At 42.0% G+C, this 25,000-nt stretch overlaps 1 protein-coding gene across 7 annotated transcripts in view; it reads right to left on the bottom strand.

The window, feature by feature from the left end:
* The window catches only part of Myo61F (unconventional myosin 61F), a 201,243-nt gene that overhangs the window by 61,620 nt on the left and 114,623 nt on the right, over positions 1-25,000 (bottom strand). For all 7 annotated transcript variants that reach the window (XM_076198623.1, XM_076198620.1, XM_076198621.1 and 4 more), the window contains 3 exons: positions 24,940-25,000; positions 10,827-10,942; positions 8,611-8,681 (listed from right to left, as the gene is read on the bottom strand). The exon at positions 24,940-25,000 is cut by the window's right edge and continues 68 nt beyond it. In XM_076198623.1, the coding sequence (XP_076054738.1) occupies positions 8,611-8,681; positions 10,827-10,942; positions 24,940-25,000 (248 nt within the window). The remainder of the gene's footprint in view (positions 1-8,610; positions 8,682-10,826; positions 10,943-24,939) is intronic.

Below are 25,000 nucleotides of genomic sequence, written 5' to 3'. Positions count from 1 at the left end.
GAGGCACACATGCAGAAATTGAAACGTGGTACAGCCAAGGACTCGAACCTGCGCTAGCACGTGACAAGTGATAGGGACTTAAACCGATATATATCTATTTGTTTATTTATTTATTCATTTATTTTTGAGTTATTAAATCCACATTTACATCGTTCGGTATTGGCAAGAAGAGAATATCTAAAGTGTGCCATTTTTCTGAAAAGCTCAAGAGATAAAGAGGAAAAAGATTAAATAAATCCCTGAAATCATTCTAAATATGAATTGAAATAAAATAAAAATAAATCAATAAAAATCCTCATATTCCCTACACTCTTCCTTCTTCAATCCTCCTCTCCTCCGCCTCCTCCTTCTCTCCCTGTCCTCCTGTCATTCCTCCCCTCCTTCTCCTCCTCCTCTTCCTCCTCCTCCCGTCCCCTCTCCATTCTTCTTTACCACTTCTTCCTCCCACTTCCTCCTCCCCCTCCGCCTTCTCCTCTTCACCCTTCTCCTCTTCTTCTCTCCCCTCCTCCTCCTCTCCTTCTCTTCTTCTCCCTCTCGCTCCTACTCACTTCCTCCTCCTCCTTCCCCCTCTTCTTCCTCCCTCCTCCCTTCCTCCTCCTCCTTCCTTTCTTCTTCCCCCTCACCTCCTCCTTTTCCCCTCCTCCTTCCTCCTTCTTCTCCCCTTCTTCTTCCCTTTCACCTCCTCCTCCCTCCCCTCTCCTTGTCTTCCTCCCCTCCTCCTCCCTCCCCTCCCATCCTCGTCTTCCTTCCCCCATTTCTGCTCTGCGCTATACATCTGCCACCCTCCTCCTCCTCTTCTTCCTCCTCCTCCCTCTTCGCTGTGCATCTGGCGATCTCCCCTACTCCTCCCTCCTCCTCCTTCGTCTTCTCTGTTTTCTTGTGCTGTACATTCGTCTACCTCCTCCTCCTCCTCTTCTTCCACATCCTCTTCCTCTTCCTCCACATCCTTCTGTTCCTCATCCTCTTCCTCATTCTCTTCCTCCTGCCCTTCTTCTTCCACATTCCCCTCGTCCTCTTCCACATTCTCCTCATCCTCCTCTTCCACATTCTCCTTATCCTCCTCTTTCACATTCTCTTCCCTATCCTCCTCCTCTTATGGGCCTCCATCCCCCCCCACCCTCCCCTCCTCCGTGAGAAGAGGGCATGGAGGATACGAGGGAGGAAGGATGGAGGGAGGGAGGATGGAAGAGGGATATGGAGGAGGGAGGAAGGAGGGATAGGAGGAGGGAAGGGAAGGGAGGGAAGGATGGAGGGATATGGAGGGAGGGAAGGATGGAGGGGAGAGGGATATGGAGGGAGGTAGGGAGTGAGGGAGGGATATGGAGGGACGGAAGGATAAAGGGATATGGAGGGACGGAAGGATAAAGGGATATGGAGGGAGGGAAGGATGGAATGAGGGAGGGATATGGAGGGAGGTAGGGATGGAGGGATATGGAGGGAGGGAAGGAGGGATATGGAGGGAGGAATGGAGGAGGCGCCAGACACCTGGTCCCATTTGGCGTCCTCCCTCTCCTCCTCCTCCATCTCCCTCTCCTCCCTCCCTCTTACCTCTAGACTCTTCGCTTATCATCGTTGGTGGAAAATCGAATACTCTAAACTGGGAATTTATTTTCGTATATTTATTTATTATACTTATTTATTCGATCTTTTATTTTCAGTGTTAAACAAACACTCTACCATCATGGCGAATATTGAATTAATTTATCTATTCATTTATTTCTTATTTAATTTTATTTCTTGAATATATTCACACGCAAAAAAAAACAAATGTTTAGATAATTTTTATCGATTTGTTACTTATTTAATTTTATTTTATTTTTCATTATTTATTCACAAGCAAAAAAAAAAAAAAAAAAAAAAAAAAAAATCTTTGACCTTTCTTGTGACCTCAGCGTCGGGTCAGATCAGGTCAAACGCCTCGTGTTACGTAATCAGTTACACAATAACAAACAAAGGTCTTGATAAGAGCGTCAGTGATGTGGAGCGTTGGTTTCTGCCTCCCTCCTGGGCCACGTGGACCCCCACGGGTCCTGGCAGTCCCAGCACACCGGGTTAGGGTAATAGATTCAGTTACAGTGGTTAAGTGACTCCTGGTGTATGCTAACCACCACATTCACGTTTGGTAAATAAAATAAATAAATAAATAAATTATAAATAAAAATAAATAGATAAATAAATCAATAATATAAATAAATAGATAAATAAGAATAAGTAAAAATTAATAAATAGATCAAGGTAAATGAATGAATGAAATAATTATAAGTATGATAACGGGGTAGGAAATAAACAAATAAAAATATTAAGTAAATAAGAAAAATATTAAATACAATATTCAAATGACTAAAATAATAATAATAATAATAATAATAATAGTAATAATAATAATAATAATAACAATAATCTTTAGGAGGAGAAATGAGAACAGAAAAGGAAGAGAGCGAATAGGGAGGGTGAGAGAGAGAGAGAGAGAGAGAGAGAAAGAGAAAGAAAGAGTGAGAGAGAGAGAGAGAGAGAAGGAGGGAGAGAAAAAGAGAGAAGGAGGGAGAGAAAAGAGAAAAAGAGAGAGAAATGACAGAGAGAAAAAGAGAGGGAGGGAGAAAAAAGAGGGAGAGAGAAAAAGAGAGAGAGAGAGAACAGAGAAGAAGAGCGAGAGAGAACAGGAGAGATTGAAAGAGAAAGAGAAAAACAAAATAATTAAGAAAGAGTAGAAAACGAAGAAGAAAATAAAGATAAAAAGAGAAAAGAGAGGAAGAGAGTGAGATCCAGGCGCACACAGACCTTACGCTCCCTAAAAAAATCAGAGCTCAAATATTACGGAGAGGAATGCTTTTCTAGAATCAACCCCCAGAAACCGACCCCATATAGATTCTAGAACGCAGGAGAGTCAACTAGAAAGTTCTAGAAGGTATACTAGAAGGCTATAGAGATAATCATTCGATTTGTAATAAATAATTAAATAAATAATAAAAATTGATTATAATAAAATGAATATGAATAAATAGAATTAAATTAAATGATAAGAAATAATAATAAAATACAAATAAAAAGCTATGGTCGTGGGGTTCCGTCTCTTTTAGTGTGTGTGTGTGTGTGTGTGCGCGCGCACGATTTGCCATTGTCTTGGATCACGTGTTGGACTCGTGATCCACAGGTATTTCCCTCCCGGAGGAGAGCTCAAAATAAAATAAAGACAAAAAAAACAGACCCAACTCCCGCCCACGAGAGTTTGGAGTACCGACTCACGGTGAGATACTGAAATTATTTCAGCCCTGGGCGGATTCGAACCCGGCCGCTGTAGTAGCAAACTCTACCCACATGCCCTCGAGTCGTGTGTGTGTGTGTGTGTGTGTGTGTGTGTGTGTGTGTGTGTGTGTGTGTGTGTGTGTGTGTGTGTCTACAATAGACTTCCAAACCCCCACGTGATTTCCAAAATCCCCCATCCAATTAATAACTTTTCCTTTAATTAAAACCCGATGAAAGTTTATGCAAGTGAGAGGAGTGGTAGTTGAGTTGTTGTTTAAGGTAGTTTGTTGTTGTTACGGATTTACCGTTTCTTTTGTGTGGAATGGAAGGAAGAGAGGAGGAAGAGCTTTTCTTGTAGGAGGAGGAGGAAGAGGAAGAGGAGGAGGAGGAGAGAGGAGGAGGAAGAAGAGGAGGGGGAAGATCAGCTGTTATTTGGGGACGAGGAGGAGGAAGAGGAGAAGGAAGAGAGAGAGGAGGAGGAGGAGGAGGAGGAGGGGGAAGATCCGCTTTTCGCTGAGGACGAGGAGGAAGAGAGAGAGAGAGGAGGAGGAGGAGGAGGAGGAGGAGGAGGAGGGGGAAGATAAGCTGTTGTCTGGGGACGGTGAGGAGGAGGAGGAGGGGAAGATCAGCTGTTGTCTGGGGACGGTGAGGAGGAGGAGGGGAGGAGGAGGGGAAGATCAGCTGTTGTCTGGGGACGGTGAGGAAGAGGAGGAGGAGAAAGAGGAGGAAGAAGACGAAGAAGAGGATGGAAAGGAAAAAGAAGAAGAAAGAGACAGAGGAGGAGGGGAACATCAGCTGTTGTCTGGGGACAGTGAGGAGGAGGAGGAGGAGGAGAAGGAGGAAGACGAAGAAGAAAGAAGAAAGAGACAGAGGAGGAGGATGAAAAGGAAGAAGAAAGAAGAGACAGAGGAGGAGGAAGAAGACGAAGAAGAAAGAGACAGAGGAGGAGGATTAAAAGGAAGAAGAAAGAGGAGATAGAGGAGGAGGAGGAGGAGAATATCAGCTGTTGTCTGGGGACAGTGAGGAGGAGGAGGGGAAGATCAGCTGTTGTCTGGGGACGGTGAGGAGGAAGAGGAGGAGGAGGAGGAAGAAAACGAAGAAGAAAGGAAGAAGGAAGAGACAGAGGAGGAGGATGAAAAGGAAGAAGAAAGAAGAGATAGAGGAGGAGGAGGAAGAAGACGAAGAAGAAAGAAGAAAGAGACAGAAGAGGATGAAAAGGAAGAAGAAAGAAGAGACATAGGAAGAGGAGGAGGGGAAGATCAGCTGTTGTCTGGGGACGTCGAGGAGGAGGAAGACGAAGAAGAAGGAAGAGACAGAGGAGGAGGAGGAAAAGGAAAAAGAAAAAGAAGAAGACGAAGAAGAAAGAGAGAGGAGGAGGAGGAAGAGGAGGAGGGGAAGATCAGCTGTTGTCTGGGGACGGTGAGGAGGAGGAGGAGGAGGGTGACTTCTCTCAATGACCAGTACAGTAGGTCCTGGCGCCCTACTTTCACCTGCGGCTTGTGGCAGAGGTCATTATGCCCGGACGGGCGGGTACCGGGTACCGGGCTGGGCACCGACGGGTTGCGAGTATCGGGTCTCCTGACGGCCCGCCGTGACCTGACGTCACGTCCTTTTTTTTTTCTTTTTTTTCTTCTTTTTTTTTCTTCTTTTTTTTTCTTTTCTTTTTTGTCCGCTGGTGTTCTGGGTACAGCGCATTTGCAGTGATTGTTTATCATTTCATTTATTATTATTATTATTATTTATTTGTTATTATTATTATTTATTTATTTATTTATTGTATGTACCACTCTCTCTCTACCACAGGATAATAGTTCTCATTTGTAAAAAAAAAAAATCTTGAGGAGAGCACTTTACCCACTGAGCCACTACGTCTCTCTGGAATGTGGAAACGCGATGGTGGGGGAGATGCAAGTGATGTCAGCAGCCAGATGGTCGAGCTGAGCCAGCTGAACTTATCATTACTGTTTCAGAGTACAAGTAATTCGACCAGCTGTTTGATGTGCCATCTGTCACATAACGGGTATAGTTGTCTACCCCCAAAAAGATGGATAAGTAGTAATAATAATAATAATAATAATAATAATAATAATAATAATAATAATGATATTAATAACAATGATAATAATAATGATAATGATAATAATTTTAATATTATAATAATTTATAATAATAATAATAATAACAGAAAAAATAATTATACTTCTATTCTGCTATGTAGTGTCTGTCTGTGTGTGTGTGCGCGTGTGTTCACCATGGTCTTGGACCACGTGCTAGACTCGTGATCAACAGGGATTACCCTTCCAGGTGAGAGTCATAGCTCATGTGTGTGTGTGTGTGTGTGTGTGTGTGTGTGTGTGTGTGTGTGTGTGTGTGTGTGTGTGTGTAGGGGTCCCATAGGTTATCAGCAGCTGTTGAACTTGTCAAACCTTATCTTTATCCTGGTTTTACCCCAGGTGCTCAAACGTAAACACACACACATACACACACACACATGCACGCGCGCGCGCACACACACAATTTTACATAGCAGCCGTATCTTGTGAAGGGTGAATTATTATTATTATTATTATTATTGTTATCATTATTATTTAAGAGGTGAGGATGTTTATTAAATGAACCTTTACACACACACACACACATCCATGTGCTCAATGGGAACAGTAACGGCTTGTAGTATCTGTCATCTATATTCAAGCCGGGAGCGCAGTTGGAACTGCTTTGATCTCGGCTAAACGCCTCCTAGCGTAAACTCTTTGATTACTATCTCCACATTCATGGAGATTGTAAAGGCAACCCCCCCCACCCCCGGACACGGAGAACCTACTCGTGTAATCCAGCTAGGATAGAAACGCTGGTTCCAGATGGCGTTTTGAGTAACAAAATGAACTTTAGTGAACTTACAAATGATGATGAAATTTGGCCTTCGAACGCTCATTGAGAACGTTGAGTAAGTTTGATACCAATTGAATAATCATCTCGTTGCTGTAACCTTGAACGAATATTGTATACGAAGTAACCACAATATATATATATATATATATATAAAATATATATATATATATATAAAATATATATAGATAGATATATTTATATATATATATATGTGTGTGTGTGTGTGTGTGTGTGTGTGTGTGTGTGTGTGTGAATGTGTTAGTGTGCAAGTGTGTGTGTACACGTGTATGTGTGTTTGTGCCTGTGCACGTGTGTGTGTGTGTATGTGCATGTGTGTGTCTAAGTGTATATGTGCATGTGTGTGTCTAAGTGTGTGTGTATGTGCATGTGTGTGTCTAAGTGTGTATGTGCATGTGTGTGTCTAAGTGTGTGTATGTGCATGTGTGTGTCTGCGTGTGTATGTGCATGTGTTAGTGTGCAAGTGTGTGTGTATGTGTATATGTACATGTGTGTGTATGTGCATGTGTTAGTGTGTAAGTGTGTAAGTGTGTGTGTGTGTGTGTGTGTGTGTGTGTGTGTATTCACCTCGGATCTGCTGCAGCCTCTTTTCGAGACAGCCAGACACCACCCTACGGCAGTGAGCTCAGAGCTCATTATTAGCAGATCTCTGGGTAGGTCTGAGACTACTCACACTCCACACACCGGGAATGCAAGGTCACAACTCCTTGACTAACGTCCCGTACCTACTCGCTGCTAGGTGAACAGGGGCTACACGTGAAAGGAGTGTGTGCCCGTGCAAGTGTGTGTGTGTGTACATGCGTGTATAGTCGATACATGTTCCATTACAGTTGTTTATTTATTTTAGTACACGTAATTACAGGTTAATGTGATGAGCATTGTTGTGAAGGATAGGGCAGACACGACACAACTTTCCTCTCCTAGTGCACGTGTCATGTGAAGATGATTATAATTTGTGTAGCTTCTTCTTCAAAGCCACTTTCTACACATTTTATGATTTATCTACTATGTGATTTATTTTATAATTTATTTACTAATTTATTTCGTGAGTGTTTACTTTTGTTTTTGTTTGTGTTTATGGCAATTATTCTTCTTAATTTCTGGTAACTTATATATATATATATATATATTTATATACATATTGTAACTAGTTATATATGATTGTGAATAGATTATTTTTATCTATTTATTATATTTATTTATTTATTTAGATTTATTATTTATTAATCTATATTATTTTCTCACACTTTTTCTTACAAAAAACTGATATAAAAGAACAAAGGGATGAAATGAGGGAACACACCTTGGCTAGGCTATCCCCCCCTTATAAAGGGGAAAAAGCCTATGGGTGTATATATATGTACTTAATTAATTTGATCAAGCTATTCATCATATTCATTTGTTCACTGTACATATATACTGTATATATATATATATATATTCTTGATTGCGCAATCGGTTAAGTCACTAACACTTGTCACATTCTAGCCCGGGTTCGAATCTTTGGCCGTACCACGTTTCAATTTCTGCATGTTGGCCTCCGCGAGTCTCTCGATGTTGATGGCTTAGAATTAAAGTGTATTGTGGTTGATAAAAAATGTATAAATATATGCATGTACACGATTTTTTTTTTTTTTTTTTTTTTTTCTTGTCTTGTCTTTTCTCTTGTCTACGACCCCAAGTACCTACCTGACGAAGAACCTGTTTGCCCGCCGGCAGGAGAAGACGGCAGGGGGAACGAAACTCGTTCCTCGCACCTCCCCCCCCGGGGCGGATCATCAGGCGGAACGAGAACTACGTGTGTGTGTGGGGGGGGGGGGCTACCCGATCCCCCACCTCTCCCCCCCTTGATGTGGGGGTGACTGATAAAGGCTACCCTCCCATAAGGTGGAAAAACAGGTTGCCCGAAAACAAAGAATAAAATGATAGAAAATGGAAATATGAATAACAATATTCATATAAAATGGAAGTAGAAAAAAGTAAAAATAGATTTTAGGATTAAAATAGAAATTAGAATAGAAAATAGAATAAACAATCAATTATAGTAATGTTAAGTAAATGAATAAATAAAAGTAAGAAAAATAAAAAATATAAATAAGGCAAATAAATAAAACACTTTTTTATGAAAATAGAATTACATAAAATCAGAAGAAAATACATTAAACAAATAAAAATAATAAATAATTTAAGCCTCAAATGAGATGAAAAGTTAAATAAAATAGATAATTGAATAAAATACATGTAAAAATAGTTTTTTTTTATAAACAAACATTAAAAGAGAAATATTAATAAATAGAATAAAATAGAAATGACAGAAAATATAATTAATAAATAAAATAAAACTTACCCGAGATAATGATGCACTGGTCAGCTTTTTACACAAATAGACATTTAAAGATAAATATTAATAAACAGAATAAAATAGAAATTATAAAAAATAAATAAATAAAAACTCACCCGAGATGAGGATGCATTGGTCATTCGTTTCGCCAATCATGGACCGGAAGGAATTCTCGGCAATGGCAAACCTATCGACGGCGCGGGAAAAAAGGGACAAAGATAAGGTCAGCTCAGGTCACGACAAGAAGAACGCGGGCCTAGGTCATCCTAGGCCACGAGCAAAACATAAAATAAATAGAATAAAATAAAATAAATTAAAATTGATAAATAATAATAATATTAATAATAGATTATATAAAAAACAAATAATATATAAAAGAAATAAAAATAAATATATAAATGAATTAATCAAATCAACAAAGTAGCCCCAGGGGATTAAAATTAATCTCATTTCTTTCATCAGAAAAAATGAATAAAGTACGGCACAATACTGAGTGGAAATAATTGCGTGAAAATGGACCAACTGGCAACTTTCAATTTCCCAACGTTGCCAAATCTCACTACGGACAAAAATTAACCTAAAATTTAACTCACAAACCTTAACTTAACCGCTAACTTAACCACGTTCCGTCTCTCTAACCCAGGTTAACGTAACCTCGCCCCTAACCCGCTTCCCTGACCCCAGACAGAAGTGCACCTATCACAAGAACGGGTGTTAGATAACAACAGATAAGGATTTGATAAGCGTCGCTTAACGCAACCCTTCCAACTCGGCGGTACCGAGTACGGCCCCTGATCTGCCGTCAGGTGGTTTTATTCAAATGTGGTTGGGGGTCGCGACCCGCCGTGGCCTCTCTCAAGCGAGGGTCCGTCTAGGTGAATAAAATCGCTTGGCGGCAGGAAGGAAATGACACAGCGTCCACAATACAGTAGCCCTCCACATACAGTACCTCCACAGTACAGTAGCCCTCCACAATTCAGTAGTCCTCCACAATACAATAGCCCTCCACAATTTAGTAGTCCTCCACAATACAGTAGCCTTCCACAATACAGTAATCCTCCACATACAGTAGCTCTCTACAATACAGTAGCTCTCCACAATAGAGAAGCCCTCCACAATACAGTAGCTCTCCACAGAGAGTAACTCCACAATTCAGTAGCCCTCCACAGAGAGTACCTCCAAAATTCAGTAGTCCTCCACAATACAATAGCCCTCCACAATTCAGTGGTCCTCCACAATGAAGTAGCCTTCCACAATACAGTAATCCTCCACATACAGTAGCTCTCCACAATACAGTAGCTCTCCACAATGCAGTAGCTCTCTACAATACAGTAGCTCTCCACAATACAGTAGCCCTCCATAATACAGTACCTCCACAATACAGTAGCTCTCCACAAAGAGTAATTCCACAATACAGTAGCCCCCACAGAGAGTACTTCCGCAATTCAGTAGTCCTCCACAATACAGTAGCCCTCCACATACAGTACCTCCACAATACAGTAGTCCTCCACATACACTATCTCTACAATACAGTAGCCCTCCACACACACTATCTCCACAATACAGTAGTTCTCCACACACACCACCTCCACAATACAGTAGCCCTCCACATACACTACACAATACAGCAGCCTTCCACGTACATCAACAATACAATAGTCCTTCATCCTACACTAACCTTATTCTATAATACTTTTTCATAATTATTTAATTTATTATTTACATGTAGCCTGAACGTGGACTAAATAGTCAGTCAGCAACCCTTCTTATTGTAGTCTATTGTATTCCACCAAACAGTTACAAAAATCATCACTCAATTCTTCACCAGAATAGAATAAATTCATATCTATAATCGCGGTCGACGTCAATCAACTCTTTCCTATCAGTTCATCAACTCTATCACACCAGTCAATCCACCACTGATAAATGATCTAATCAATTTCTGTATTTGATTTATAGATCCAAAACATGTTTGTCTCTCCTAAAATAAATCAATGTGGGCATGTTTGTGTGTGTGTGTGTGTGTGTGTGTACGTGTGTGTGTGTGCATGTGTGTGTGTGTACATGTGTGTGCGTGCATATATGTGTGTATGCATATACATGTGTTTGTTTATACGCGTTTTACCTAGTTATATTACCTAGTTGTATTATACGGGAAGGGAGCTATACTCGCAGTGCCCCGTGTGTGTGTATCCATATGTATGTGTGTGCGTGCGTGTATGCATGTGTGTATGTGTGTATGGATATGTGTGTGAATAAATAAATCATACAAATAACAAAGAAAACGTGATAAAAACGGAGACAGGTAGGGAGTTGGGGGTTGACTACTTACACATGTGGGGGAACCTCGTAGAAGTTGACATTCCTGTAGGACTCGACTGTTTTGTCGCCGTAGATCCCAAGTTCCTTGTATGGATTCACCGACACTAACACCTGCCCGATGTACGTCTGTCGGAAGAAGAAGTGGCGACCTTGTTAGGATAAGGGTATAAATGCATAGTCACCTAGATAGAGAGATTTCATTGACGTAATATGTACACAGTAACACTTATACCGAAGATATACATATAGAATAACAATGTATGTCTGTCGGAAGAAAAAGTGGCGACCTTGTTAGGATAAGCATATAGATGCATAGTCACCTAGATCGAGAGATTTCATTAACGTAATATGTACACAGTAACACTTATACTGAATATATACATATAGAATAACATAATGTATAATATGTGATGTATAACATGTAATAAATAATGCATAATATATGTTGTAATAATAGTAAAAAGGGATGGCGTAGGAATGATTGAAAATTAATGGAGACTGGGGGGAATAATATTAACCATTAATAAGGTTGTAATGTCTATTTTTTTTTTTTTTAAGCCAAAATTGGCGTAATGTTTCTACCTCGTTTTCTAGTTAATATTATCTAGCCTATTATCTATTTATAAATATATCGGTGGTTTGAACAAGTACGGCTATAGAAATCAGTAAAATTCTATTTTATTATTATTATCATTATTATTATATTATCAATCTATTTATTTATTTATTTTATTTACGGAATGCGCTGTGGTCAGCCTTGATGACTTGCTATAGCTGAAGCCCTTTGAAAACATCTGCTACGTCACTGCATACGTCATCATCTGCGACCTGACGTCATCAGCCGAGTCGTCAGTGGCATTAATAAACGACTTGACGTCATCGATACCTGAGCGATATGACGTCACTGTCCGACTTCAAAGCGACATCGAAAAACAGTGTGGCGCCATCGATTCAGCCTAAACGATATGACGTCACTCTCCGAATTGAAAACGACATCGAAAGGTGTGACGTCATCGATCGTCTTCAATGTCTTCGAAAGACGATATGACGTCATCGATAGAGTCAATCATGAATAAAGAAGTAAACAGACATGACGTCATCGGCCCAGCCTCAAGCGACATGACGTCATAGGCTAAACATCAAAATGCAAGGAAATGTATACTTTGAAGAAACAACTGCTAAAAATACGAAAATAATATTAACAATAACACCAATAATTATAATAGTAATAATAATAATAATAATAATAATAATGTGATAATAATAACAATAATAAGTAATAATAATAATAATAATGAAGATAATGAAAATAATAACGACAATAACAATTAGTCGTAATATTAGTAGCAATACAAATTACTCGTAAATACGAAAAAAAAAATAATAATGTCTTGCATCCCGCTTGTTCTTCCTCGTCGTCGTCTTCACCTGTCACAAATTAAGTCGAATTGACTCAAACGGCGGTGTGACGTGATATTTCTTTTCACGTCACGTGACAGTGACGTCACATCCGCCCACCCAACCCTTCTTGTCGTCTCAATTTCCGGAGGAGAAATCCCGCCACCTTTGTCCTATTTTCGTCATGGCAATGACCTATTTTAACCTCAAAGAGAATCTTGACCACATTTCACAATCGTTGGCCTCTCTCTCTCTCTCTCTCTCTCTCTCCTTCTCTCTCTCTTTTCTCTTTCTCTGTGTTTGTGAGTATGTGACCTCTGATTGGGCGGATCGTGCTCGTCATGAACGTTGATTGGCTGCCATCATTCTCGGTGGTTACACGTAGAACAGTTTAACCAATCAGAGGTCAAGGTGTGGGCTTTGGGTGGGGCTCTATTGGCATATCAAAAACGAACGTACTTAATGTGTGTGTGTGTGTATTAAAGAAATTAGAATATACGACCTATGTTAAGGGGAGAGGGTGGGGAATATCAGATCATTTTTTGGTGGAAGGTAAGCTGAGAGTGGAGGATAGATGGAGAAAGAGGAAAGGGACAAAAGGTAGGAAGGTTCTTAGAGTGAACTCCTTGAATGAAAAGGAAAAGGAGAAGGAGTACGAAAAGAAGCTGAAGGAGGAGTGGGAGGGAGTAAAGGATGGAGCAGAGATGGGTGTGGAGGAGGAATGGGGATGGTTCAAGGAGGGAGTCTTAAAGTGTGCAAGGATGGTGTGTGGAACAAGAAGGAGAGGGGGAAATAGAAGAAAGGGTAGTGAATGGTGGGATGAGGAAACAAAGAAGGTTGTAGAAGAGAAGAAGCGAGCATTCACAGATTGGTTACAAAAGAGGACGGGGGAGTCATATGAGAGGTACAAAGAAAAGAAAAGAGAAGTAAAGCAAAAGGTAATGGAGGCAAAGAGGAGAGCAGATGTGAAATGGGGTGGGAGTATGACAGAAAATTTTGAAAGTAATAAAAAGATGTTTTGGAAAGAAATTAAGAGAGGAAGAGGAGGCGAATCAAGTAGGGAAGAAAAGGTAAAAGGTACAGATGGAGAGATGATAATGGAAGAGATGGCAGTAAGGGAAGATGGGCAGAATATTTTAGGGAGTTGCTAAATGTGAAGGAGGATAGGGAAGGAAAGATAGCTGCAGTGGGAAATGCGAAGAAAATGAGAGTGATGAGTGAGGAGAATGGAGGAGAAATAAGGAAGGATGAGGTGAAGGCAGTTGTAAAGATGATGAAAGCAGGTAAGGCACCTGGTCTGGATGGATGCCATGCAGAAAGTCTGAAAAAGGGAGGTTCAGTGATGGTGGACTGGTTGGTGAGGTTATTTAATGTTTGCTGGAGAGAGGGTAGAGTACCGGAGGACTGGGGAAGTGCCTGTATAGTTCCTCTTTACAAGGGAAAAGGGGACAAGTGTGAATGTAGTAGTTTCAGAGGGATTAGCCTGTTAAGTGTAGTAGGGAAGGCTTATGGGAGGATCTTAATTGAGAGGATTAGGAGAGGAACAGAAGGAGTAATTGGTGAGGAACAGTGTGGATTTAGGACAGGTAGAGGTTGTGTAGATCAGATCTTTGTGGTAAGACAGATATGTGAGAAAGCTATAGGAAAGGGGAAGGATGTTTTTTGGGCTTTTATGGATCTGGAAAAGGCTTATGATAGGGTAGACAGAAAGGCACTGTGGGAGGTTATGCAGATTTATGGGATAGGAGGAAAGCTTTTGGGAGCTGTCAAGAGTTTTTATGAGAGTAATAGAGCTTGTGTCAGGATTAGAAATGGAGAGAGTGAGTGGTTTGAAGTAAAGGTGGGACTTCATCAAGGATGCGTTATGTCGCCCTGGCTGTTCAACTTATACATGGATGGGGTGGTGCGAGAGGTGAATGCTAGGGTAGTGGGTCAGGGATTGGAGATGGTTAAAGAAAATGGAGAAAAGTGGGAGGTGAGCCAGCTGTTGTTTGCGGACGACACTGCGCTTGTGGCAGGATCAGAGGAGGGATTGAGGAAGCTGGTGGCAGAGTTTGGGAGAGTATGTGATAGAAGAAAGCTAAAGATAAATGTGGGTAAAAGTAAGGTGATGAGATGTACAAGGGGTGAAAGTGGCAGTAGACTGGAAGTGAACATTAAGGGAGAGCGACTGGAGGAAGTGGATAGTTTTAGATACTTGGGTGCAAGTGTAGCAGGAAAAGGTGGAGTGAAGGTGGAGTAGAATGTAGATTGAGAGAAGCGAGTAAATGCCTTGGTGGATTAAAAGAGTGTAATGAGGAATAGACATTTGGGAATGGATGCGAAGAGGAGACTGTATGAAGGAGTGATTGTGCCAACAGCACTGTATGGGGCAGAAACGTGGAACATAAGAGAAGAAGAGAGAAGGAGTTTGAATGTGTTTGAGATGAGGTGTCTGAGAAGTATGGTGGGGGTTACTAGGCTGGATAGAGTGAGAAATGAGGAGGTGAGGAGGAGAACAGGGGTGAAAAAGGATTTGGGAGATAGGGTTGATGAAAGAATATTAGGATGGTTTGGACACATGGAAAGAATGAGTGAAGAAAGACTAGTAAAAGAGGTATGGAAGGCAGATGTGGAGGGAGTGAACATGAGGGGACGTCCTAGGATGAGGGGAATGTCTGTTGAGGAAGGACGGGAGAGGACGGAAGACAGAGGTGAGTGGAGAATGGTTGTATATGGATGATGTTGTGATTGCATGAGGAGGAATGGGCGGGGGGGTGGGGGGTGGGGTAGTATGTGTGAGTAAATTTTGACGCAGCCCGAAGGGATTTCTCCCCGTCCTCTCCTTATATGCAAGGGGGGACGGAGAGGGGGGGTCGCCGATTAAATGAAGCGGCCTTGCTGTGGATGTGCTGTGTCTTGCGACACTGCTTCTGACCCAGGGCGGTGGGCAGGGTGCAGGGATGACCCGTCATCCAGGAGGTGCTCAGATGAGAGGGAGGGTGGGAGGGGTGTGGAGTGTATTTGGGGATGAAATGGGTGGGAGTGTTTTTATGCCTTTCCCTTTTTGGCTACCTCCCTTGGAAGGGGGAAAAAGCCTTGGTATGTGTATGTATGTATGTATAACCATAATCTTATATAGCTCCAAGAAGTGTTTGAAAAAAATGGCAAAATTCCATGAAAAAAAGAGAGAGAGAGAGAGGAGTGCCAAAAAGAGATGGGAGCGAGTGCCAACCCCTCCAGGTCCAGAACGATCCTCCTACTTACTAAAACTCGGACAACTAGTTACAAACCCCCCTTCTCCTCCTCCTCCTCCTCCTCTCCTGCTCTTAACTAATTAACAAAAAAGATTGGGTTATTTTATCCTCGCTGACAGCGTCATTGTTGATCTCTTCAATACGGTTCCGTCCGCTACACATTCCCTCGTGTCGCCAGGTGATTTTATTCAAAATAACTGACACTCTCGCGGGGTCCCGGTCAGACGAGGCCACGTTCTGGACGAGGGTCCGCTTGGGTTGAATAAAATCGTCTGACGCTTTATTCGTTCAATTAAATTGGGTCACTGTATTGAAGGGAACATTGCGTCAATGGGATTGTTTGTGACGACAACACACACAAGAAACGGAGGAAAACTCTGGTGCCGGATAATCGAGGTGTCAGGGTTTAGGAAGTTCCGGATAATCGATGTGTCCGGGTTTGATGAGTGCCGGATAATCGAGGGTCAGGGTTTAGGAAGTTCCGGACAATCGATGGTCCGGGTTTAGGGAGTGCCGGATAATCGAGGTGTCTGGGTTTAGTGAAATCCGGATAATCGAGGTGTCCGGGTTTAGGGAGTTCCGGATAATCGATGTGTCCGGGTTTAGGGAGTTCCGGATAATCGATGTGTCCGGGTATATGGAGTGCCAGATAATCGAGGATCCGTGATTGGTGAGTGCCGGATAATCGAGGTTCCGGATTTATGGAGTGTCGGATAATCGAGGTGTCCGTGTCTAGGGAGTTCCGGATAATCGAGGGTCCGGATATGAGGAGTGCCGGTTGATCAAGGATCCGGATGTAGGAGCGCCCAGTGTCAGGTTGCCGGACATGGAAATGCCGAACCAACAGGATACCACAAGATGACGGATAAAGGGAAATGGCGACGGATAAGAGGAAATGGCGGATATGAGTGAAGACAGTGAAGGATAAGTGGGGGAGGGTGGGGGAGATGGAGATGAGGGAGTGGGGGGGGATGACTTATTGTGGGAAAAAGGAAACGTGGGTAGGTGACTTGTCGTGTGGATAAGAGCTTTGGATAATATCTATTCCTTTATTCATTCATTTTTACATTTAATTCCGGTCTTAAATAATTTATTTATTCATTTATTTATTTATTTATTTTTTTGACGACGTCATTGAAGGCGTTTATGTGAAGATGCCCCTTTTGCAATTCAGAATGGGTCTTGGATCGTGTGCTTGACCCGTGATCGACAAATATTAGTCTTCCAGATGAGAGCACACACCTCATGTATGGCCATTTCTATGAGTTATGCTGTGACCTTGCACACACACACACACACACACACACACACACACACACACATACGGCTCGACGGCGGAGTGATAGCGTTCACAACCGTTACTCCAGCGTTCCGAGTTCGAATCCCGTTACTCCAACTCTCATGGGGGGGGGGAGTTGTGTGTGTGTGTGTTTTTATGAAATAAATATTTCTGAGTTTTTTTTTTTTTTTGTGTAATAAGACTTGGATAGGATCAGCCAGGACATAGGAATTATTATCTAAAAAAAAAAAAAAAAAAAAAAAAAAAACAATCCATGAACATACACACACACACACACACACACGCAGTTGGACTCCAGATGGACTTACAATTGTTTCCGTGACTCAGTTTTATCGCTAAAATGTCCAACGCGGTTATCTCTGAATCTACTCTGGCCCGTGGCGATTCGGCGCCAATCTCAGATCGCCAAACGTGGATAGAAATCGCCAATGGCGAACGGGTAGCAGCGCCAACCTTGACATAAACCATGCCCTTGCCCAAGGGGGACTGTAAAGGTTTGTAGTTTTAATCGAGTTTCCAATCCATACGGACGTGTGTGTGTGTGTGTGTGTGTGTGTGTGTGTGTGTGTGTGTGTGTGCGTGTTTGTACGTGTGTGTGTGTGTGTGTGTGTGTGTGTGTGTGTGTGTGTGTGTGTGTGTGCATGCATGTATGTGTGTGTGCGTGTGTATGTGCGAGTGTGAACTTGTGTGTACACTTGTATGCGTATGTATGTGTGTGCATGCATGTGTGTGTGTGTGTTTGTACGTGCGTGTGTGTGTGTGCATGCATGTGTATGTGCGAGTGTGAACGTGTGTATGTGAACTTATGTGTGTACACCTGTGTGTGTGTGCATGCATGTGTGTGTGCATTTGTATGTGGGAGTGTGAACTTGTGTGTATACTTGTGTGTGGGTGTGGGTGTGTGCGCGCGCGCGAGCGTGCATGTCACCCAATCGTCTCCCACTAAGCTTTACCACGGGATCACAACAGTCTCTGCATTTCTCTTCATGCGCGCACACACACACACACACACACACACACACACACACACACACACACACACACACACACACACACACACACACACACACACACACACACACACACACCTCACCCCCTTTCGGTTGCAGCATACTCGTCATTCTATGAACGTCGGTTCCTAAATCAAATTAGTGCAATTTTAGAATTAGCACTGCGTATTGTCAGTGTATCATTGTTAACTCAATAAAACCATTATATATATATATATATATATATATATATATATATATATGTATGTATATATATATATATATATATATATATATATATACACTAAGACCTGTTATGGACCAAAAGGTCTCCTGTAGTAATAATGATGATAATAATGATAATAATAATAATAATAATATTCTGATTTCCTCTTCTGCATTCCTGACTCTTCGAGACAGCCTCGAGGCCGACTCGAGAATCATGGTTGGAGACGGAGAAGGCGCGGCGCGTGTCATCAGTTTAGTTTAAAACGATTTGCGCCCCCTTTGGCTTTGCCTTTGGCTTTGCCTGCCTGTCGCGCGCGCGCATTCGGCAGCCATCTTGGTGCGTCGGCGTTCCTCACAAGAGCGTTTGTTGCAATGATATAAGCGCTGCAATTCAATTGCTCTTTATTTATATAATAGATGAGCTGCTTTCAGTAAACACATACCGGGTTTATATATATATATATATATATATACACATATATGAGACAACTGTCGATTTCTTATTATTACGGCGTATCGAATAGACAAAAGGACATGACGTCATATCGTACAGACGATGCGACTTGATGTCATATCGAACAAATGATGCGAGATGGCTTCATACAGTAGATGTAACATGACGTTATATCGAAGAAACGACGCGGGTTAAGTTCATATTTTAGACGAAACGACATGGCGTCATATCGAACAAACGACGCGATATGATGTCATATCGAACAAACGCGATATGACGTCATATTACAGACAATACGACATGACGTCATATCGAACAAACGACGCGACATGACGTCAGATCAAACAAACGACGCGATCTAACGTAAAATTAAGCAACTGACGCGACATGACGTCAAATCAAACAATTAACGCGCCATGACGTCAAATCAAACAATTAACGCGACATGACGTGATATTCTGACGCACATAATAAATAATGAAAAAGACTCCATTAACATTCTGCTCGACAGACTCCTGGGGAGATCACACCCAGATAGAGCTCCAACCGTTATCGCTTAATTATGTGGACCGGAACTTTGCGCCTCTCACCTGCCATGATGACGTCATGTCGCGTTTTCGACGCTTGCCAAGCTACATGATGTCACCGACCTCTTTTTTTTTTATAATAATAGTAATAATGATAACAATATATATATATATATATATATATATATATATATATATATATATATATATATATATATATATATATATATAAAAGAAATAATATGAAAATATAAATGATCCATCTCTTTATAAAGATAAAGTACATAAAAATAGATATGGCAAAATAAAATATACCACCTGCGTTTCGATATTAACCAAGCGACATGACGTCATCGACCTCTATTTCTTCCCTTTTTTAACAAAAAAATAAATGAATAAACAAACACAAATAAAAAAAATGAAATTAGAAAAATCATATTGAACCAAACCCACCACAATACACTTTCTCTTCATGCATATATAAACTCGTTTGAAATAACAGAAAATTGGTTTCCTGACAGGAGTCACCCGTTTTTCCGGCATGGCCGGGCCGCTGCGCCGGCCGACCGGCCGACCGACCACTCGGGATCCATCCAGTGGGGAGTGCCATCCGACCCCACCGGATGGACGGGCCGACCGCCGTGCTTATTGTGTCCGTGACAAAACGGTCGACCTCTTTACCTTTTGATTACTTCACTCTGGTTCCTTGGAAAGAGAGAGAGAGAGAGAGGGGGGGGAGAGAGAGAAGAGATGAGAAGGAACGAGAGACAGGGGGAGAGAGAGAGAGAGAGAGAGAGAGAGAGAGAGAGAGAGAGTGGGAGGAACGAGAGAAAGGGGGAGAAGGTGAGTGAGAATGAGAGAGAGAGAGAGAGAGAGAGAGAGAGAGAGAGAGAGAGGGGAGAGAGAGACAAGGGTGGAAGAGAGAGAGAGAGAGAGAGAGAGAGAGAGAGAGAGAGAGAGAGAGAAACACCGGGGTGGGAGAGAAAAAGAGAGAGGAGAGAGAGTGTGTAGGGAAGACAGGCAGAGAGAGAGAGAGAGAGAGAGATTTGTTCCCAGTAATGACCAGCGTTTCTATCCTTGGGGGACACCACCACAACGAACTGAGGGACAAAGTTAGATTTTCAATTATATTTTTTAATGTTAGAAATTAATTTAGATTTTTTAATGGAGGTGAGTTATCCATTGTTTAAAAAAATGTGTGGCCCTGGTCCGTAGAGGTGTTACTAAAGTCCATAAAATATTAACGACATAAAACATTTATTCAGTACCCCACATGAGTAGAGAGGGAGAAAGTCAAGCACACGTAAATAAATAAACACATAAATAAATAAATCATAAATGAATAATCAAATAAGTGAGTAAATAAAGATAAATATAAATGAATAAACGCCCCGTCATCCCAGATGTCCTGACATTCGCCTCTTACTTTCTCGTTCCATTCACGCTAAGTGGGCAGTTAGGCCACGCCCCTTTTGGCATCCGTGCGTCCTTATTGGTTGATACAAATATCCGTAAAAAAAAAAAAAAAAAAAAAAAAAAAAAAAAAAATTATTCCTAAAAATAAATAAATAAAATAATACCAATAAATAAATAATAATGAATAAAAAATTACCCCGTTATAACGACCAAGCATCGTATGGCAACCTCTTTATAACGAACAAGTGGGAGGGGCCTAAGTGCATACCCGACCTAACCACTCTATCAACATCCTAATCACGCCCACGTCAGCCCAATCACGTCGCCCACTCACTCTGGGTAATCCCCAATCACACTAACTAAACTTAACCCACACTAAACTGAACCCAGTTGGAAGCTAGTTAAACTTAACCCACACAGTTGGAAGCTAGTTAAAGTTAACCCACACTAAACTGAACCCAGCTGGAAGCCAGTTAAACTTAACCCACACTATAATGAATCCAGTTGGAACCCAGTTAAACTTAACCCACGCTAAACTGAACCCGGTTCAACTTAACCCACGCTAAACTGAACTCAGTTAAACTTAACCAAACTGAACCCAGCTGGAAGCCAATTAAACTTAACTCACACTAAACCAGTTCTGACTTAAAACCCCTTTCGTGATCTCCATCCTCCCCCGGATCAACCTCAATCTACTTCCTCAACCCAGGTACTCTTCCTCAACTCTGTCAATCTACTCTCCTCAACTTACTCAATTCACTCAATCAACCTCAATATACCCTCAACCCACGTCATCTCAACCTGGCTTCCCTCGACTCCCTCAACCTCTTTAGTCAATCTCAACTCAACCCGCCTCAACCCACCTCAACCTCCCTCAACTCTCTTCCATCCATCCATCCATCTTAGCTTATCTCTCAACTTTGACGTGTCTCCCTTGAGACCTCCTCCTCCTCCTCCTCCCGACTCTCATTAATCACCGTCTCTTCCTCCTCCTCTTCTCCTCTCCCTCCTCTTCTCCTCCTCCCCCTCTTCTTCTCCTCCTCCTCTTCTCCTCCTCCTCCTCCCCTCTTCTTCACCTCCCCCCTCTTCTTCTCCTCCTCCCCCTCTTCTTCACCTCCCCCCTCTTCTTCTCCTCCTCCCCCTCTTCTCCTCCTCCTCCTCCCTCGACTCTCCACTTTATCCCTTCCATCCCCAATCCTCCCCTCCTCCTCTTCTTCCCCCCCCTTTCGACTCTTATCAATCACCGTCTCTTCCTCCTCCTCCTCCTCCCCCTCGACTCTCCACTTTATCCCTTCCATCCCCACTCCTCCCTCCTCCTCCTCCTCCTCCCGACTCTCATTAATCACCGTCTCTTCCTCCTCCTCCCCTCCCCTTCGACTCTCCATCATATCTCTTCCATTCGATCTCCTCTTTCTCTTCCTCTTCCTCCTCCTCCCTTGACTCTCCACTTTATCCCTTCCATCCCCACTTCTCCTCCTCTTCCTCTCCTCCCCTCACGATTCTTATTAATTACCGTCTCTTCCTCTTCCTCTTCCTTCTCCTCCTCCTCCTCTCCCATCTCCTTAATCACCCTCTCCTCCTTCTCCTCCTCCCTTCCTCTCGTCCCCCCCCCTCGACTCTCCTTAAACACCCTCCTCCTCCTTCTCCACCTCACCACCATCTCCATCTTTTCTCCTCCTCTTCTTCCTCTTTCTTTCCCTCTCCTCTTCCTCTCTCTTTCCCTCTCTTCTCCACCTACTCTTCTTTCTTCCCTTCTCCTTCTCCACCTACGCTTCCTCTTCCTTCTTCTTTCCCTCTCCTCCTCCTCCTCCTCCCATCATCGTCCATGTCTATAATCCCATTCCCAGCCACCTTCATTTGTCGCCAGCCGATTTTAATCATCTTCGTTAAATAACGCATTACATAGTAGTCTTTATTCTGGTTAAGAAATAATTATTTTATTCACTGGCGCCGGACGATTTTATCCGCGATTTGGCATCGCCTTGGCGCCAGAGTGACGCAGTGCTTATTCCCCTTCCTCCCCTCCTCCTCCTCCGGGATGACGTCATCAAAAATCTATGACGTCATCATGAGCTTGTGACGTAATAAAGATCTTGTATGAACATATTCTCTTTATCCCTCTATCTCTCTTTCTTTTTCTCTCTCTCCACCCTCCTGTCTCTCTCTCTCTCCTCTCTTTCTGCCTCTCTCTCTTTCTTCCTTTCTCTTTATCTATCTCCACCCTCCTCTTTCTCCCCTCTCTCTGTTTCCACCCTCTCCCCCCCTCTCTCTCTCCCTCTGTTTCCACCTTCCTCCTCTCTCGCTCTCTCTCCCCGTCTCTCTATTTCCACCCTCGTCTCTCTCTTTCTCTCTCCCCCTCTCTCTACTTCCACCTCTCTCTCTCCCTTAACCCTCCTCTCTATATTTCCATCTCTCTCTCTCTCTCTCTATCCCTCTCCCTCAACCCTCCTCTCTCTTTCTCCCCCCTCTCTCTATTTCCACCCTCGTCTCTCTCTCTCTCTCTCTCTTTATCTCACCTCTCTATATTTCCACCTCTCCCTCAACCCTCCTCTCTCTCTATTTCCGCCATATCTCTCTTTCTCTCTCTCTCTCTCTCTCTCTCTCTCCTTCAACCCTCCTCTCTCTCTTACTCTCCCTCCTATATCTCTATTTCCACCCTCTATTCCCGGTAGCCAATACGATCCAATCTCTTCTCGGAAGGCGAAGGGGGGAGGGGTGGGGCGGCGACCCAACGGGGGTAAAACCACACCAATTTATGACAATTTATTTCACTCGATAAAGCCACATTTGGATGCAAGGACGCGTCGGCCGTTATCTTGTGTGACTTCAGCCCGAATTTAAATTTGAATTCAAATTCAGGGGCCTCGCATCGTATAACGGTCGTTAACGGTTTTATTGTTTTACTTCTTTTTCAATTTTTGATGTATGTATGTGCGTGTTTAAGTGCATATATATATATATATATATATATTATATATATATATATATATATATATATATATATTACATCTACACTGAATGGTTCCCAGCGATCAATTGATATTATTCAACCACAAACAACTTTTAATTCCATGCCATCGCAATCGAGACTGAAGAATCGCTCGATGGAGACATTTTGTTGGAAATTGAAACGTGGACGAGCCGAGGATTCGAACCCAGCTAACCCGTAACAAAGTTACAGTGACTTAAACCAATGCGCTATCAAGAGAGATATAAGTTGAGTACGATTTTCTTATATTTGTATGCTCGAATTACATACATCTACACGAAATATCGCGTTCAACCCACCTCCGCTATGATATTGCATTTAGCTAGTATGTGTCTCCATCGAGCGATTCTTCAGTCTCGATTGCGATGGCATGGAATTAAAAGTTGTTTGTGGTTGAATAATATAATATATATATATATATATATATATTATATATATATATATATATATATATATATATACATATGATCGTGTTCTGGCAGAAGAGATTGACTGAAACCTATTCATTGCCCCGATTTTATCTTTCAACAGAACCGCACCCCCTAGGGTAACCGCCCACGGCGAAGGGTCAGCCTGTAATTTAAACCACAGAGAGAGAGAGAGAGAGGGATAGAGAGAGAGAGAGAGAGAGAGAGAGAGAGGGATAGAGAGAGAGAGAGAGAGAGAGAGAGAGAGAAGAGAGAGAGAGGGATAGAGAGAGAGAGAGAAGGATAGAGAGAGAGAGAGAGAGCAGGGTAGCGAGAGAAAAAGAGGGAAAGAGAGGAGAGAAAGAGAAAATGATAGAGAGAGAAAGAGAGAGGGGTAGAGAGAGACAGAGAGAGAGAGAGAAAGAGATAGAGAGAGGGGGGCCGAGCATCCGCCGTCGCAACCGCCACATTATGTGTGAACACGCACGGCCATCCCACGCGCCCGCCCGCGTTGTTTCTATGGGGATGTGTTGGGCAACCCCTCATGCGTGGTGGAGAATACCAAGACGATCTGGTCCAAAGGTTATGGAATACAAAACTCCTCCTTGGTCATTTTGTGCACAATCAAGTACTCAAGTCTGTAGTGTGTTTTGCTCCAGCATATATATATATATATATATATATATATATATATATATATTATAATTTTATTTTATTTACTTATTTATTTATTTTTTATTCATTTATCTATTATTTATCATTATTTTATATAATTTTTTGCATCCGACCTAGTTATAGACCAAAAGGTCTCCTATCGGCATGCTCCGCCTTTGTGATCCTTTGTAATATATATATATATATATATATATATATATATATATATATATTATATATGACCTGAACAGGTACTCAAATAACATTAATGATAAGAATAATAAAGATAAAAAATTATTATGAAATAACAAAAAAAAATAATAATAGTAAAAATAATAAAATAATAGAATCGTAGATATAAAAATATAAAGATAACGAAAATAATAAAATAACAATAAAGGGAAAAATAATAATAGCAAAATAATAAAAATATTAAGAAAATAATAAAAATAACCAAAATTAATCAAATCGCCCGACGGCAGGTGTGGTATGCGAGGCCGTGTGGCCTCGTGGTCTCGTACTTACGTATATGATGTTCTCGTGGTACCTCTTGCTGAGGTTCTCGATAAAGGCGTCCTCGCTGTTG

This window comes from Oratosquilla oratoria, chromosome 15, assembly GCF_046742065.1.
Source record: "Oratosquilla oratoria isolate Oo_2021 chromosome 15, ASM4674206v1, whole genome shotgun sequence".
Lineage (NCBI taxonomy): Eukaryota > Metazoa > Arthropoda > Malacostraca > Stomatopoda > Squillidae > Oratosquilla > Oratosquilla oratoria.
This window is presented reverse-complemented; position numbering and strand designations above follow the sequence as displayed.